Genomic DNA, 17,573 nt, shown 5'->3' with positions numbered 1-17,573 from the left:
GGGATCGGGTTTTTGGGTTTGGGTGGAGACTTTTGTCCGACTTTCCGAACCCGAAAAGTGTTGGGTAAGGGTTCAATCATGTCAGACTGCGTTACCTTAGACTACCCCTGAATAGTTAGGTGAAAGAACTTTTGTCTAATAACAGGACGAGGAAATATCTGCGAAGAATATGAAAGGTACCTTTATAGAGGAGCTTTCGTTGTAGTATCAAATACACTACGTAAGTGAGCCATTCGAGTATCAGCTCTCTGAATATCTTTCACAAGGCTATGAGCTGAATTACTCCAACAACTCTACTGTGCTGCGTACTTTCAGAAACACACCAGGACGTCTGGAGTAAGTATATAGAAGGGCAAATGAGAAGTCTCTATACTAGGATCAAAATGTAACTGCGCTGAGGTTAGGGGAACGGACACTGCATAATGTATTACTGAGGACAGATATCAGAAAAGAGAAAGAAAGCAAATTCGTATCAAGCCTTCCCGTATATCCTGTCTAGGTTCCTATGGATCTGCTACTGAAAGCATCCCTGTCAAAAAGCTTTTTACCTTCTCCTGATTTCGTGCCAATTCGTCCAAGTGATTGTACCTGGCTTCTTCCTGTCGCCGAAGTTCTTTCATGAGCTGCATAGAATGTTTAGCTAGAGAAATTACCTTCGTCAAAAGACCACTACTGACCTTTAACCTTGTCTCCTCCCTCTCTCTGTCCCGTTCGAGTTTCTCATATAAAGTCATCATGGCTTGGAGAGCGTTTCGATATATTTCGGCGTAAGTGAAGTTGCTGAGATCCCACTTTGATGCTCGATTCACTGCCAAAGTAGCCTGTTCTTGGGCGAGTTCGAAATCGCCTATTGCTGTATGAATCCTCGAATCATAAGTAGCAACCTTGGCGATCGTCACTTGGTGAACCTCCGGACTTGATTGCGTCTTGAGGATAAAACCAGCGCCAATGGCCAAAGGTAGAGCCTCGGCTGCTTTGGCGTACTCACCCATTGTCTCGTACATATCCAATAAGGCGAATACCCCATCCAAGTCGGTGGGTTGGAGGTCCACATACTTCTGCTTCAACTTGGCAGCTTCCTCCCATTGACCTGCCAGGAACATGACATCTGCACGCGCGGATGCGCAAACAATGTCCCGCTCATCTTCAAAGTCATAGTCATCGTCAGGAAAGAGAGACTCGCTTGTGGTCTGCATGCGGGATATGAACTGATTTACGACGTCGAACTTTCCCGTTCTTGCATGGGCTCGTGCCAACTCGGCCATAACCTCGATCGTTTCTTCTTCGTTGTCTGGTTCGCTCTTTTGATACCAATCCCAGAATTTCGAAAGGAAAACTTCCGCGTCGGAGTGGAAGCCTTGTTTGGTACATGCCTTTGATAGGGTTCGATAGAGAAAGGCATATTCGTCGGGAGAGTCAACCACAGTTTGTTCGAAAGATTGGAGGAATTCCCGGTGGAGGCGCTCTGACTCTGGCCACATTCCTAGTTCGGGGTATATGATGAGGAGGCTTTGCTTGACTGCGAGCGAGAGCTCGTGGAACTCGCCGAGTTCTTCATCGGTATGTGCCAGAAGCTTTTCAGCAAGCTGTAGTGCCTCTCGGAACGACTGAGTCGCCACCTTTGCACTGACAAGATTCTCCGTAAACCACAGAGTCTCCTCTGCATCTTCGCCGAGTGCCTCACGAGCCAGATCTACTGCCAAAGTATGGTTCTCGACGGACTCTTGGGCCTTATCGGTATTTTCGTAAACCCGTCCCAGTAAGTGGTGGACGCGACAGGCCATGTCAGGGCGGGTTGTCCCATAGACCTGCGGCGACGCAGCCAAGATGTCCAGCAAAAGAGTCTCAGCTTCTTCAAAGTCTTCGTTTCCAACGTGAATTGCTGCCAAGAGCCTCATGGTATAAAGTGATACATCTGAGTGCACCCCATTGCGACTGTCAAGCCCTATTTCAATCGAGGCTCTATACAACGTACTAGCTTCGTCGAGTTCATCCTGGAGCTCTTTGGCGTATCCGAGATAGTGGTATGCTTGCTCCAAAGCCTTGCCGGACTCTGGGACCTCGCCGCTGATCTTGAGACACTGGTGTGCTGCCTTTTCGGCCTCTTCAAAGCGTTTGGCCCCAAGGTAGGCTTTGACCAAGTGCAGAGTTGCAGCCCTGGTCTCTGGATGGATTTCGCCAAACTTGCGAGTCACGATGTCCAAATTCTGCTGTAGAAGCTGAATAGCATCATGAGCCTTGTCTTGATGTGAGAGAAGCATGATTGAGGCAAGCGCGTATTGAGCAATAACAGTTGTATCGTGCTCTTGACCGAGGTGAGCTCGATACTCCTCAAGAGCCTCACGCCCGTATTGCTCCGCCCGGTCGAGCTGCTTCTGTTTCCTAAGATTCACGCACAGCATGACCTTGACACGGGAAATGTCCAGAGGGTCAGGCTGGAGATAGAGTTCATACCCCTCAAGAACCTGTTCGAGAACGACGCTTTCTTCAACCAACCGCTGCTCGTTCTTCAAAGAGATGGCTAGATTGATCATCTGAGTTGATGCTTCATAGTCTGCCGCGCTCGATGCCGATTTGAGAACTTCAACCAGCGTTTGGCGCGTCTCTGACTCTTGCTTCCACAAGCACCGAGACTGGTAGCTGTTGGCAAGCTTCTCTAAGGCAAGCCGGGTGCAGTACGCGTTCTTTTTCCCATGCGTCTTGATGCACATTTTGATTATGGCGCGATAGATAGAGTCGGAATCCTCAAATCGCTGATAGAATTCGAAGTTGGCAGCAACGTTGATGATTGCGTCGAATGTGCGGAAAAACTCTCTTTTTTTGACATAAAGAAGCGAGGATGGCAAGGCTCTCGCTATTTCTGCCGCCTCGTCGAATCTTTGGGCTTTACAGTAGTCAGCCACAAGGTTACATTTCAGCTCCAGCAAGGAATGTCGATAGCCCTCGAACTTTTCGTCTTCATCCAAGTCGTGGTTGTCGTAGGCCCTCAAGATTCCTTCTGCCATGGATATCGCACGGTCGAACTGCCCAAGAATGGAATATGTACAGGCTAGAAAGGCTTCTGCTTTGAGCGTCACGGGATGTGTGATCCCGAACGTGTCGACTGCCCTTTGGTGAATGCTCTGAGCATCCTCGTGGGCTTCCTGAGTCTTGGCTTGACCTGCAAGGACACAAACCCTATCTAGCAAAGATTCGAAGAGCTCCGGGCTATCCGAAGGCAGCTGGGCTTCTCTGCCTTTGAGTATTTCTTGATTGAGGAGTGAAGCTTCGTCAAACCTGTAAAGCAATACGAGCAAGTCGCAGAGGGTAGTCGCGGTCTTCAAAGTTGTGAGATGAGTGGCTCCCAGTCTTTGTTTTTGCGTCTCAAGAGAATTTCTTAATTCCGTTTCCCTTTCCAAAGGTGTTTCGAATCCATCACCTAATGATAGACGGATTTCGTTCCGTTCGGTCTCAAGGTTTGAGAGAGCCTTCTCAAAAGTGACTCTCGCATCCTCAATGCTAAGGTCTGCGTCGTCTTCGACTGAGAGATCCTCCAGCATCTTCTCGATGAAATCTGGTTTGTCTGAATCCCGTGCTATTTCTTCAAGGAGCTTAGTTTGAATGTACTCCTGGAGTAGCCGCAGGTTCTCTAGGTACTCCGGGTCGTCTCCATTCTCACTCAAACTATCCAAGTCTTCTAGGTATGCTGTAGGCAGGAGCTTTTCTTTATCTCCAACAAAGATGCGATAGCCGTGACGTTCGACTAGCTCTATAACTCTTGGTCGGTTGTTCAACTCAGTAGCAATGTGAAGACTACTCCTCCCGTGACCTGGATTTCCTTTACCCAGCAGGGTAATGATAATATTCTCCATGTCTAGGCGCCACTTGTAGAGACTCTCTTCATTGATGGTATTCTTGTCCCACAAAGGACTGGTTTGAGGACGTCGGCCAACATTTACCGCGAGTCGCAAAATCAAATCTAGCGCGTCTCCTGTCTCGACGAGAGCTCCGGCTTGGAGGAGGGCGTGAACCGCAGCAGGATTTCCGGAATAGACTGCTATGTTGAGAGGCGTGATGTTGGGTTTTTCATTATCGAAATTTGTCGTGGTGTTTATCAAATTTCTGATCTGTGGGATTTTGAGGAGATGAAATAGAACATGGTGACCATTGACCTGGGAAGCCAATGAAGCTGCACGATGTAGCAGGGAGAAGCTGCCGTATACTAGAGTCGCGCCTCGGGCGATTAAGAGATCAATAGTCTCAGCGTCGCACTTCTCCAAACTGATTGCCGCTTCCAGGGGCGTTCGTCCTTCCCACTTGGAATTGATGTCGGCTCCGTGATCAAGGAGAAGTTCGACAGTAGATGCATTTCCGGATGGTGTCGCAAGGAAAAGTAAGGAAAAGGACGCATCACCAGCTACGAAAGGATCATTGGCGTCGATTCTTTTCCCATCACTTTCGAAATCAAGAAAAACGGATGCCACAGCCGTGTTGCCCTGCTCCAAAGCGACCGCCAAATTGTCAATCGTTGGCGAGAGCACCCCCTTTTCTAGCAAAAGCTTCACTATGGCCGGTCCGGTGCGGTCTTCCCTTTTGCAGATGCGTAAGACGGCATTCATCAACGCTTCTTTACCACGAAGTGTACAACGTGCCCCGCGATCGATCAGAGCCAGCAGCAGATCCGTAGTGAATCTGCACGGTGCAGCGCTCAAGGCTTTCATGAGTATGGATGACCCACGTTGATCCTCTTCAGCACAAGAAGCTCCATTCTGAATCAGTAGGTCAATCGTAGATTCGAGTGCAACTCGCGACATCTGGCCATGGACCAACAGTGGTAGTAGAGCGTCATGGGGGTAGAGGAGACAGAAGAGACTAGATGACTGAGCCGATGAGGTTGTCCATCGTGTCGCACGGTAGTTCTCTTCTGGGCCAAGTAATCTCGGAATCAAGCCGTGAAGATGCAGTGAGCAGGCCAAAGAAAATGTGTTCTGAGTCCATCCAATTGCGTGTAGCTGGTAGTTGGAGGAACTTTTCGATGTGCGCTTGATGAACAGGTCAACAAGTGGACTATTGTTCGCGGCAATGGCGAATTCGAGCGCGGTGCCCAGAAACGAGCAGTTTCCCACTTCAATTCCAGGGCTAAGCACGCTGACTCTGAGATTTTCTTTGAGGTCGTTGTTGCTCAAAAGCAAGTTCATGGCAGACTCGACCTGTTCAGGCTCAAACATGCTCAGCCAGTGGAAGGGTGTTTCGGGATGGCCCTCGGTGAGGCGCGTTGGCACATCCTTCGAAAGGAGGAGCTCGAGAACGTTGAGATGACCTCCCTGACAGGCAATCGTAAGTAGACTGTCCGTCCTAATCATCCTAGATTTGATTGATCCAGAGGCCTCTGAAGGTAACAGAAAGTCGACCAGAGGCTTGATACCCTGGCGCACAGCAACACTGAGGAGGCTCTCTCGTGTTGGTACGCTGTCATGCTCCTCTATCTGGGAGATACACTCCAAATCTTCGAGTCTGATGTCGCTCGAACTCAAACGTTTCAGACTCTCTTCAACACGATCCAAGGATATGCCTTCGATTATAGGGTTGCCCTCGTGTAGGATGTCGAAAGAACGATTCAAGGTATCCCGCTGCTTGCATCTCTCGTGTAAACGAAGACGCCTGACAAAGTTGTCATCGCCTTTGATGCCTAATAACTCCTTTTCGACTCTAACGAGCTGATGGGGTATTTGCCACAAGTGAGGTGGGGGATCGACTCCGAGGACGTCGTAAAGTCGAAAGATAAGCCCAAGAGCTTTTGCACTCTCAAGCTGCGCAGACTCCGTAAGCAGATCAAGTGCCTTTCTCAAGTCCGGTCTCCCCATACCAACCCCGTGAACATAGCACATAGCTAGTTCGAAGAGAGCAGTCCGCTTTTCGGTCAGCGATGAAGCATCCCTTGAGATGCGGAAGATTTGGTCCACAAAGTCGATTTGAATGATACGTGGCATTCGGGGAATAGCCTTGTCGGTCAGCATACTTCAAAAAGACTCATGAACTATCTGAGATTCATGACTTACCGATCTGGTCGTCAAAGCCTTTCCTACACTCGAACCAGGGGCCTGATCTGGTGGTGAACTGAGTGTGGACGAGCTCGTGCCTTCCCTCCTAAAGCTGTTGTCAGTAATAATGCACTTCAGCTAATCAATATCTGGTGCCTACATCCAATCATCCCTAGTTAAGTCTTTGTGCTGTCTGAACCCGGCCAGAATGACCTCGATACCGCGTCTTCTCTCGGGATCATCCCTCAGCGAAGCCTGCAAAGTGCGGATGACCAATTGAATCAGAGGAGCCTCATTCTTCTCGGGCAACCCTTGCAAGTATTTCAGACTCTGGAGAAGAAGTTCGTCTTTTGGGAGGTCGCATAGATATGCCATCATGTCGGTGCTTTCATCTGCATCCTCAGCGCCTTGCAGTGTAGTGAAGTAATGTTTTCCATCTAGCAGAAGCTCCCATATCAACAAGCCGAACGAGAAGATGTCGCACTTGAAGAAGTCCTGTGCGTGATGGAGAGCATGACGTCTAGTTCTCACCTCAGGAGCATTCATAAGCGGTGTCCCAAGATAAACTCCCTGCGGTTCTTCAGAATCGTAGAGATCGAGAATCGAATGCCCAAAGTCAGAAAGCTTTGCTATCAAGTGCCCTTTGTTCCCGTCAAAGACAAGGGTGTTCTCCAACTTGATATCTCCATGGGCAATGCCGCAACTGTGCAGCTTAGCTAGCCCGCTGGCAATGTCATGCATGAATCGAGCCTTAGCTACTAGATCGAAGGTTTCATCGTCTGAGTGGCTTTTGCAAAAGTCCCTGAGAGTTCCGTGTGAGCCATATTCCATGACCAAGGAGACGTTGGTGCTGTTCTGAGCGGATGTCGACGTATGCTCAGATCTAAATCCCAATAAAGAGACAATATTTAAATGCTCCTCGATGGATGGAATCGAGAGAATGCGGAGCTCCTTCAAAACCGTCGCGACAGAGCGATGTCTCGTAGCGGCACTCCAATCACTTCGGGACTCGAAGTTGCCGAACAAGTTGATCTTTTTAACCGCAACAATGATAGGATTTCCGTCATCTCTTCTGATGCTTAGAGTGACTTTATCAACAGAATAAGAGGCGCCGTCGCCGAGATGAACCGGGGCCGCATCCCAACTGTGATCAAAGTCGGCATCTTTGAAGTGTGTGAGTTTGACGTGGTCGTCCGGCGATTCTGAGTTTTTGATTGTGTCATCTTCACTTAGACTGACCAAGTAGTTCCACACATCGATCGGCTCGAGCTCGGCTGTTGTTCTGGTTGTCGTCGCTGATTCGGGATCGGATTGGTTGACTGACGAAAGTGCCTCAGAGGCAAGAACAGTGCGGACGTCCCATATCAAACTCATCTCGGGTCGACTTTGTTATTCGTCATAAGAGGTGGACTTATTTGTACGGTTGTCACCAGGCCTAGAAATGGGGGGACAGGCTGTGACTTTTACAAAGAGTTTATCTTTTCAGGTGCAGCGTTCCCGCGCATTCCGATGGTCTGACTTGATACATTTCGTATTCAGCCGCACCCCAATCTAGATGGACTTGCACCACCTGACGCGTTGCAGCCTAACATGCAGGAAACTCTTGACAGAGTAGGAATAGCGTCGCAACTGAGCCACTGAAATGTCGCGAAATCGGCCAGGGTCTCTGAATTAGCTACCTCCTCGACGGCTTATTTTACGCTTCAATGATTTCCTCTCGACATTCTAATCATTTCATCTAGCTCGTGTCAAAGTCGGTTCCCCCGCGTCATGGAGGCCGCTGGACTAGTCCTCGGTGCTGTCGCACTGATCAAACCCATATGTTCCACGATAGACAACACCCTGACCAACTATAGCAACTTCGGGAAGGATGCCGACCGCCTCCGGCTGCGGTTTTCGATTCAGCGAACCCGACTAGGCTCTATGGAACGAGTTCTGTTTGAAGACAGCAAGTTTGCGCCGGCCATGCCCGGTTGCTTGATCGAGCACCTGCCAAAGACGGTTTGCGATGATATCCTGGGGCTGCTAAGAGAGCTCTATGGACTCTTGATGGAATACGCTGCGGTGAGAGGACAGTACAAAGTGCAGGACCGATCTGAGAGCCTCGAACTTGGTGACTTGGCATCCATGTCGGAAGACGACCGCGTCAAGAGTCTTTCATCGTCAAAAAAGGAGTCCGCCATTGCTCAGCAAAAGTCAGTGGGGTGGGCGAAGAAAATGCTCTGGGTAGCCTTTGACAAAAGCAGTACCGAGAAGCTTGTATCTGAGTTCGAGGCCTGGACCGAAAGAATACAGACCTTACTTGAGGCAGCGTGGTGGCCATCGACTTTCTTTGAGACATTGGAGAGGCTTCAGAAACTCGAAAAAGATGTCGATGCAGGATCTATAGGGCTTCTGCGGGGCATTGAGCTGAGGAAGCTGGTCATCACGGCACCCGCAGATATCTCCCCTGGATCATACGCGAAAGAAGCACTTTTGAGCGACTTGTCCATCACGTCCAAACTCCCCAACTTTGAGCTCGGCAATCTCGAAGGCTCGGATGAGTGCTATCTAATCGAGTCAAAGGGTTACATACCAGACTCAGGCAGTGCTGTGAGTGCGGTCGTCGTCCGGGAGCGCGTAATTCAGTTGGCCGCCCTGCTGCATGATGCTCCATCGAGCGACCCAGCTTTGGCAGTCCTCCCATGTACGCACTACTTTGAAGATACACCAGGTCGGAGGTTCGGTCTCTTGTTCAAGCTCCCAACGCATATTCATCCATCGGCACCGCCACTTACTCTTTCAAACCTCCTCGACGAACGATCTAAAGCAGGGCGGCCATCCCTCTCCGCCAGATTGCGCCTAGCACACAGGTTGGCAACCTGCGTACAGCGACTTCACGCGTACTCTTGGGTCCACAAGTCTATCCGCTCGGAGAATATAATTCTGTTTCCCGAACACGCTGGGATGTCTACAGCGCTCGTGGGCGCGAGACTGGTCGGGTTCGAATACTCACGGCAAGACTCCGACTTTTCCGACCAGTTTGGCGAATCAGAACTGAAACGAAATATCTACCGACACCCAGAGAGATGGGGTCAGCCTACGAAACGGTTCGGAAAGATTCATGATATCTATGGTACGTGAAATCTGCCGATGTACTGATGAATGCTAAAAGACTATGTGCTTAGCTCTTGGTGTCGTCTTACTCGAGATTGGGCTTTGGTCTCGTGCCGATCAGATTGATAGGGGAGCCCTGGTAGCGCCAGAGATGGAGGACAAACCCAAAACAACGGCCCAGACAAGACTCCTGAAACATGCTGACCAGAGATTGTCTTTTTTCGCTGGGGAAACATTCCGAGATATCGCTATTGGCTGTTTGACTGGGAAGATGGGCGATGCCAGCGTGGTAGACTGTTTCTCCACGATCGTAGAGAAGCTGGAGAAGCTGGCGAAGAGTGTTCTTTAAGCTTATGTGTTCCTATATCTGTACATGATGTCGAGTCATTACTTTCGATGATCATACTTTCGGTGCATATGTTGGTTTACTTCATGTTTGTTGTTATGAGGAATTTCCGAACTACGCATGTCGTACGTAGGTAGTGAGAGGAAGTATGGGCAACTGGATTTGTTGCTTATCAGACAAGATGGCATGCATGCATATATACGTAGTTTATGATGCCCCAACTAAGCGATTCAGGGTTCATATGGTTATCTACATGTTTTAGTCTCCGTCATCGCGGACTTGATTAAGCGACAGGACTGCACCTCCAACGTCCTAAGTAGTACTCTAACTACATTTCAAAAGACGATACGTAGTGCTTAAAATCATTTTGTGTGTACGTCGTTATCACGGACAGTCTGTGATCACATAAGCGTCGATACATAGCGACTTGGTTCTTGTAACCCAATTTCCTGCCCAAACGATCACCTCACCTCACCTTGTTTGAAGCGGCGAGGGATTCAGGAACACTTGAGCGACACATCGGCAAACACTAGACCCATCAACCGACTACAAGCTCAAGACCAACAGTATGAAGGAGTTAAATATATGAGTTGTAGGTTCACTCTTTAACAGTTTACAAAAGAGTTTGTTGCACTCATATTGTAGCTGGAGATCAAACAAATCGACTTTGCTTTACGTGATGTAACTCCAAATCTACAAATATATAGCAATTCATTAATAACATGTAGGATCACGTGACACCTGACTCTCATTTCCCTTTGCATGATGAGTTTGCTGGTTTCTTCCTTCACTTTGACAAACTACAAGATACTTTTTACCCCTTTCACAGTTTCATATGTCGATTTCCAAGTACTACAACTCCAGACACCCACGAAGTCGTGGATGCTTAGTTATTTTGTTAACCTATTGATGGGTGCAAATTTTGCCAATATCTCCTAGCCAAATTTGTGATTTATCCCCATCATTTCACAGCTCTCAACTGACTCTTCTACAACAGTTCGTCATTGCGTAGAAGGGGAGGTAGGTGAGGGCGCGCCCGCGGGCCTCCCTGCGCAATCTGGCTGGGGATACTTCTGACTTAGCTGCTGGGGTGCCCTTTGGGAACATATGCAAGTTGTCTCACGCCTGGTTCACAGAAGCGACGCAATATCTCCGGGCGATTGGCGCACCACTGACCGGACGTCTTGGCATAATCTGCGGCGCAACCAACAGGAAGAGCAGACCCAACGTCGTATGGGGGACCATGATAAGGTTGCCTCGCGGAAGCCTATCGCTGACTGCATGTAGCCTGCTTAAATAAAAACGGTCGTCTTGTGCGGAGGATTTCTCTCCGGAATCTGTTGAGCTTCGACTTCAAATACGTAGATTTCGACGTCTCTGCTTAAGGATCGTGTTCATGATAGTTGACTCCTTAACACTTGGGCACATTGGACTCTGTTGGAAACTCGCAAAAACCACAAGCGATGGGGCTAACGGAAAGATTCGTGAGAGGCTAGCTACTTACCATACACCACACTCACAAAGATGTGTTGCAGGTCTCTTCTCATTATCCACCTTCCCAGCTCAACCTATTCCCCGCCTTTCCTCCCCCCACCCTCATCACGCAACACGCATGCATTCGCAGACACATGGCTCAGTGCTTGAGCCGCAGCCTGCTTAAGCGCTTATACGTTTGCAGTTTGTAGTAAGGTCATGTTCAGTCCCGATGACACCCCTCAGCCTCCAGTCCGGTCTTTGTATGATGCGAACCCCCCCTCACGAAACCAGACAGACGCAAGGCAATCAAGAGGCGTGCCACCATCGCAATTAAACCAGTCAGAATTCGAGGGAAAGAAATGCCAAGCAAGCGAGTGATGTCCGCCTAAATCAACGTTGTTCGTGATGGTGTGAAGGTGCCCGAGCATTGCACATTAATTTATCTACTTTGGCTGGTCCTAAAATAACGACCGCCCCCAGCTCAAATTATCTTGTGGAGATTGTGAACCACTGTCTCCTTGGATAACATACATTGGCAAGGGTCGTAGTGGCCTAATATTGTACCATGGACAGTCTCGGAACCAATGATGGCTATTTTTATGGCCAAAACCAACGAAACCCATATCTGTGAGAGTTTAAAATCTAACATTGTCGACTCCCGAATATTCTTCTATGACCTTTGAAAAAGCGCTTCTCAAAGATGGCTAACCCCAAGTCTGTGCCGCAGGCTCCCGGACTACGAAACAATTTCCTCATTCGGCCAACTGATTACCGACAATCTATGCTACAATCATGATGGAGGTCAATTCTTGCCGAATGACAAGTTCCCGTGCTTTGTCAACGAAAGTCATGTAGTCGGCATTCTCCAAGCCGCAAACCTTGGCACTGACCCCAGCCTCGTTAACTTTGTGACGACCGATGCTGCTCGACTTTTCCTGACCCTCATATCAATGTCAACCAGCAACGTCGAGAGGGTGTCTCTGTTGAGGACCCTCCAATTCCATGCCTTCGACAACGAATCACTCCCCATCGAATTCCGAGTGAGTCGAGACGCTGCTGGCCGCAATACAATCTGGAATTGGCATCCATCTCCGCCTCCGGATAATACTGGTCATCAGGAACCACTTCACGTTCCGGGTTGGGGTCACAACGATAAAACGCTTTTCAATGTCTATCAGTGGAGATTCATCGCTCCGATATTCGGAGCAGACCAACCCTTTCGCTTTCGATTCCAGAATGATACGGTACTTCCGTACCTAAGCTTCGATCAGAGAGAAGAAAGTAAAGGCTTCTTTGGGGAAGTTTCAAAGGTCAACGTCCATCCAGCGCATATCAAGGTCCCAAAAATGCCGAGGGTGAGCACTTACCTCCAGCTATGTTACGCTTACGTCACATATCATTGACCCCGCCGTTTAGAACAAAGACGGTTCTGTACCAATTGCACTGAAGAAGGCAAACGAAGATCCTGAACTTCGTAAATATTTCGACAAAGAAGCGAGTAACCTCCAGAGGCTGAGAGATTACAAGTCAAACCATCTGATCAAGCCAATTGCCGCATACGAGCACCACGGAGATCGCTGCCTCCTCTTCCCCTGGGCAGAAGGAGGAAATTTGGCCCAGTACTGGAGTCGTAACTCTGGGAGTTCGTTGACCAAAAACAAGCTTGCATGGATTTTCCAGCAGCTCACTGGCCTCTTCGGTGCTCTGGATGAACTGCATAAAGTCAATTGCAGGCATGGGGACCTGAAGCCTGAGAACATTCTTCTATTCATCGACGTGGACAATAAAAAGACACTGCAGATCGCTGACTTGGGCCTCACTACATTCCACGAGCTAGATGCTGCGACCAGAATTCGAAAAGCCAAGGATATTCTTACCATGACGCCACCAGGAACATCTCGGTATGAACCCCCTGAGATGGATATGGATCGAGACAAGAAGCTTCCTGCCCACGAGGCTCGTTCAAGAGCATATGACATCTGGTCCATGGGATGTGTTGCTTTAGAGACACTGATTTGGCTTTCCCGCGGTTTTGATACCGTGAGGAAATTCAGAGAAGAAACCGCATACTTCTGGGAGTGGGAGCCTGGCAGAGGCAACGAGAAGAAGTATCGTGTCGAATCTAAAACACAACGCCACATCAAAGCTCTGTTTAAGGATTTGCCGTCGCAATCAGCATGGAGAGAGCTTCTGAACTTTGTGGAAAAGAGGCTTCTCGTCGTTAACGTGTCGAGAGATAGCAAAGTCAGCTCGTCCAAGCATCGTGAAATAGCGTCTGAAGCTCACAAGGAGATGAAAAGAATCCAGAGAAAGTACTACCCTGTGTGAGTTTCAGCGGGAGAGAAACTCCAATTCTCGAAGTTGATCAATGGCCAACTCAAAAGTAGCACCACGGATGATGGACTAGCCCCAGGACATGACTACGAACGCAGTGACACCAAGCCTTCGCTGCCTGCTCGCGAACACAACCTTGACGAGTTTGACGGACTAATTGGTATCGAGCGCAAGGCAACTGAAGAGCAGGAGCCAAATATTAACCATACGCTGCCGGAGGAAAGGGATAATGGTGTGACTGCTACACTGGAGGAAGTAAGTAAAATCATCCACCAAAATGAAGTACAATAGATATGGAGCACTGACTTGAGGCTACTTTAAGTATGTAAGTATGCGTCTCGTCAAGGACGTGAATGTGTCATCATATTGACTACTACACTCACCAGAATGTTAGTTACCTTCCCATCTCACTTAGATGCTTCCGGTTATCGCAGTCGTTAATGACATTTTGGACTAGTTGGTTAGTCAGAGATCAAGGTCTAGGAAACAACACCTTGCTAACATTGTATTAGATCGTAAGTTTATTAGATCTGATAATCCTTGATCAGTCGTATCGATGCAGAAAAGATTAACTTTGAGATTGTTCAGGAAGGAAGCAAGCTTAATGACTCTTGGGAGTCTCTTGCTGATAATGGCTTTGCCTTCCAAGCCCTGACCGCCATTGACCAGGAACAGTCGGGTCCGCTGTTCACAGGAAAGAAGATATTCTGCGCGAAATGCAGTAGAGCATCGCCGCAAGCTCTGTACCCTGCTGAGTTTAGGCCATCAGAGGCTCAATTAGACTGCGATCTCTGCGGAATACTTCTTGACGCTCTGAAGCGAGTACATAACGACACTGTGCTTCCGGAAACTGTCAAGCTATACCAGACCCGTACGGCAGTATGCGTAGACGGCGGGACAAATCTTCTCTCGATTTATGTTGAACCAGGTACGCAGTTGTCAGATATTCAAAATCTACACTAGCTAAAAGCTGCATCTAGGTTGCGCCATCCCGCCGGGATGGCAGCTGGGATTGCCGAGACTGCCTGAAATGAACAGCCCAGAACAGTTCACTCTTTTGAAGCAGTGGCTGGAAAGCTGCGATACACATGTCGCATGCAATCGTCAAGTGGCACGCGAGAACTTGGAGATGCCAACCCGCCTTGTCAAAGTCACGAATCCAATCCAGGTTATGAACTGCAGTACAATGAATCTTTCTGGTTGCCAGTACATTGCCCTCAGCCATTGTTGGGGCCAGCTGCAGAAGAACGAAAGATTTTGTCTCTTACGGAATAATTACTCTCAATTGCAGGAACATATTGATTTCGATAGTTTACCCAAGACATTCCAGGACGCAATCACAGTTACTCGCGGCCTCGGCAAAGAATACATCTGGATTGACACTTTATGCATAATACAGGACGACAAAAACGATTGGGAAAGGGAGTCAACAAAGATGGAAGAAGTTTTCAGTGCGGCATACTGCACTATCAGTGCAGCCTCTGCCAAATCCTCTATGGATGGCTTCCTATCTGATCGTCCGCCCAGGTCAAGCGTCCATCTCCGGGTGAAAGGATCGCCAGACTTGTATGTGTGCGCACACATCGATGACTTCCATCGAGATGTGGAGCTTGCGGAGATCAACAGGCGAGGATGGGTCTTGCAGGAAAGAGCTCTATCGAGACGCTCTATCTACTTCACTTCGACTCAGATATACTGGGAATGTGGAGACGGAATACGGTGCGAGACTCTTGGCCGTTTGTACAAGTGAGCCGAAGCCGGGCCTTACCCCGAAGCTGTAATGACAGACCATCTAACCTGTCATTTCTAGCTCAAAAGCTGCGTTTCTTGGAGACGCCAACTTTCCCAGGTCTGCATTAGATCATTACCGAGACGGAAGACAGCTTCTAATTCAAGATTTGTACGAGAGGTACTCTGGGCTTGCATTCACAATGGCTTCCGATCGGGCTGTCGCCATCCTTGGTCTGCAAACAAGACTGGCCCGGGCACTCAAAACTCAAGCAGCCCACGGTTCCTTTGAGAAATACTTTGCCCGAAGTATTCTTTGGAGACGTGCCCAACCAGGAGACATGATAAGCATTACTCAGTCAACGTGGCTGGTTCCTACTTGGTCATGGTTCTCTAAGACCGGAAAGATTCAGTACATGCACCTTGAATTCGACAAGATTGAGTGGGCCAGTAGTGATTTCGAAAGCCCATTCTCTCGCCATCCAGATATGCTCTCAGGAGCGTCATACTTCGGTCGGGATGAGGATCATACTATTCTTCGGGGTGTTGCGAGACGCATGGACGTAAGTGAAGAGCAAGTCGCATCACAAATTTGGTTTGACAGGAAGAATGAGGTCAAAGTCGAGGACTTACGAGTTGTGGTCATCGGTCGTAACAAAGAGGGCGTTGAAGCGAAAGCCCACGTTCTCGTCATCTGTAAAAGCCGCAATGATCATGGTGAGGATCGTTATGAAAGGGTCGGGGTCGCGTCTCTTTTGGAAAAGCAAGTCTCGGAGGAAGGGGTCAAAGTCAATATTCGATAGTTGCCTGCTTTTCATCCTGTCTAGAGGATTACTTACTAGGCATACCTTCAATGAACATCACTTTTGTCTCATTATGTCGTGGAGGCGCTCTCTGCGGCAGATGACTTGGTCTCACCACTAATCCTTCTTTGTAAACATCTACTCTGAGGCATTCGTCCCCATTGAAGTAAAATCGTGCAAAAATACAGAACTACTTCCTACCGGGGTAGCTGAGGCACAGAGGTGTCGAGGCGGAGTGGGTGCGTATACGTCGAGAAGCACATGCAAAGATAGCTTTTTTTTTTGAGGTGTTCTATCTTTTCTTAGATTCTGTTATTGTGGCGCCCTTTTTGCCCTTTTACATTCACCAGGAAAAGAAACGTGCCAGTGAAACATTGGAGGACTCCTGGCTACCTATGGATATGTGCTGACTGGCGCTTGGCATCCTGTCAGAACCCGCCTCGTCTAGCGTGGACACGGATTCATTCGCGAAGGCTCACCGACGTGCGCCTCGACGAAATTGATATCGGAGTTCCATGGTACCTGTCCAGCTGGACTACTTCTCGTACTCACTGCAGGAACCTTTGCCAGAGGCACTACAAATATAAAGGATCCAATTACCAAGTGGCTCGGACATTTGAGTACACTCCCCCCCACCCCTTCGCCGGCCGCAGTATGAGACACTTATTCGGGGATGGAGTCGAGTCATGTAGGACGCACTGAAGAGTGTAGCTTTCCAACTCTCGAGGCAATCGCCATTCTAAATACTAAAATGTGACATTGTTTCTTGTGGTGAAGTATCGTCAAAAGTTCACATGTAAGTTGCCTAGGAGCTTGCTTTTACTATTTGGAAGCTCTACAAACCTCATGATTCTGAGGTTCAATTCGGCAGAGGCCTAACGAGAAATGGGGCGTCACAGTAAGGCTACGACGGCGCAGCAGAATGCTCCACGTATCAAGTGGCGGTGAGACAGGCTAGAATGCAAATATCCGCCAGACCAAGTTGTATTGCAATGATCTGGAAAAACACTGCCCCAAGCTTGGCATGTATCGTTCCCCTACTGACCCCAATGGCCCCCAACGTTCCTCTGGTCCAGGGCCCTCATAGCTTTTATTAGTGGTAAGCCGGCGAGGCATATCTGGCCTGGGCATCGTCGGGCGCTAGCTCACCACGCTCTTGTGCAAGGCTTTTTCCCCTTGAGGTAATAGTCGGGCATAATATGGAGACCCGACCTCCCAACTTCAAGCCCTTGGTTGCAGATGGAAGGGCTCGCAGAGAGTATCACACAACATTGACACACAATTTTCGATTCGAGCAGCACTTCAAAGTATCAAACTTCTCGTTTTCTGCTTACATTACGGTATTGGCAACCTTTCTTTTTGCCATCAAGGCGGTTGCATCGATCTCAACTCAATATGCCCCCTTCAAGATGCGATGATGGCATGCACAAAAGAGGCTCCACCGACGCGCAACGACTATCCCCAGCAATACCACCGGCATTGACGAAACAAGGAAGGCAAGCCGCGAGCAAGCGAACCGCCGAATATGGAAAGAATGGGAATATGGTTACGCATGGTGCCGCAGCTGATACTTATAGCGCCTTAAACGCACTCCCAGCTGTCACCAAACCGCGAGTGCCAAGCAACGCCCTCGGTGCATCTCGTTACGAACCCCCGACGATCGTGACGGATGCGCCAGTCGCATGGCATGGTGGATTTCCAGGTGGATCAGGCATAGGAAGCCATGACTATGACAAAGCTGAGGCGTCAAGATCGCATAACAGAGAACTT

The 17,573-nt window shown here is 48.9% G+C and overlaps 5 protein-coding genes across 5 annotated transcripts; 3 read left to right on the top strand and 2 right to left on the bottom strand.

Annotated features, from left to right (window-relative positions):
- Positions 1-427: 427 nt before the first annotated feature.
- On the bottom strand, positions 428-5,969 carry N0V96_004547 (uncharacterized protein; the record flags this gene model as incomplete). The annotated part of the gene is made up of 2 exons (XM_065757144.1): positions 428-430; positions 654-5,969. The coding sequence occupies 2 exons, from the start codon at positions 5,967-5,969 to the stop codon at positions 428-430; spliced, it is 5,319 nt and encodes a 1,772-aa protein (XP_065614357.1).
- A 207-nt stretch (positions 5,970-6,176) lies between these two features.
- N0V96_004546 (uncharacterized protein) lies at positions 6,177-7,394 on the bottom strand (the record flags this gene model as incomplete). The annotated part of the gene is made up of 1 exon (XM_065757143.1): positions 6,177-7,394. One exon carries the CDS (start codon positions 7,392-7,394, stop codon positions 6,177-6,179), a length of 1,218 nt encoding a protein of 405 aa, XP_065614356.1.
- Positions 7,395-7,943: 549 nt separating this feature from the next.
- N0V96_004545 (uncharacterized protein) lies at positions 7,944-9,143 on the top strand (the record flags this gene model as incomplete). Its single annotated transcript, XM_065757142.1, has 1 exon — positions 7,944-9,143. The coding sequence occupies one exon, from the start codon at positions 7,944-7,946 to the stop codon at positions 9,141-9,143; it is 1,200 nt and encodes a 399-aa protein (XP_065614355.1).
- Positions 9,144-12,284: 3,141 nt separating this feature from the next.
- N0V96_004544 (uncharacterized protein) lies at positions 12,285-13,266 on the top strand (the record flags this gene model as incomplete). Its single annotated transcript, XM_065757141.1, has 2 exons — positions 12,285-12,293; positions 12,355-13,266. 2 exons carry the CDS (start codon positions 12,285-12,287, stop codon positions 13,264-13,266), a joined length of 921 nt encoding a protein of 306 aa, XP_065614354.1.
- Positions 13,267-13,549: 283 nt separating this feature from the next.
- On the top strand, positions 13,550-14,235 carry N0V96_004543 (uncharacterized protein; the record flags this gene model as incomplete). The annotated part of the gene is made up of 2 exons (XM_065757140.1): positions 13,550-13,554; positions 13,821-14,235. The coding sequence occupies 2 exons, from the start codon at positions 13,550-13,552 to the stop codon at positions 14,233-14,235; spliced, it is 420 nt and encodes a 139-aa protein (XP_065614353.1).
- Positions 14,236-17,573: the final 3,338 nt, after the last annotated feature.

This window comes from Colletotrichum fioriniae (genome assembly GCF_027942845.1).
Source record: "Colletotrichum fioriniae strain IMI 355084 chromosome Unknown scaffold_4, whole genome shotgun sequence".
Taxonomy (NCBI): domain Eukaryota; kingdom Fungi; phylum Ascomycota; class Sordariomycetes; order Glomerellales; family Glomerellaceae; genus Colletotrichum; species Colletotrichum fioriniae.
Note: the sequence above shows the minus strand (reverse complement) of the source record. Positions and strands in the feature narration are given on the sequence as shown.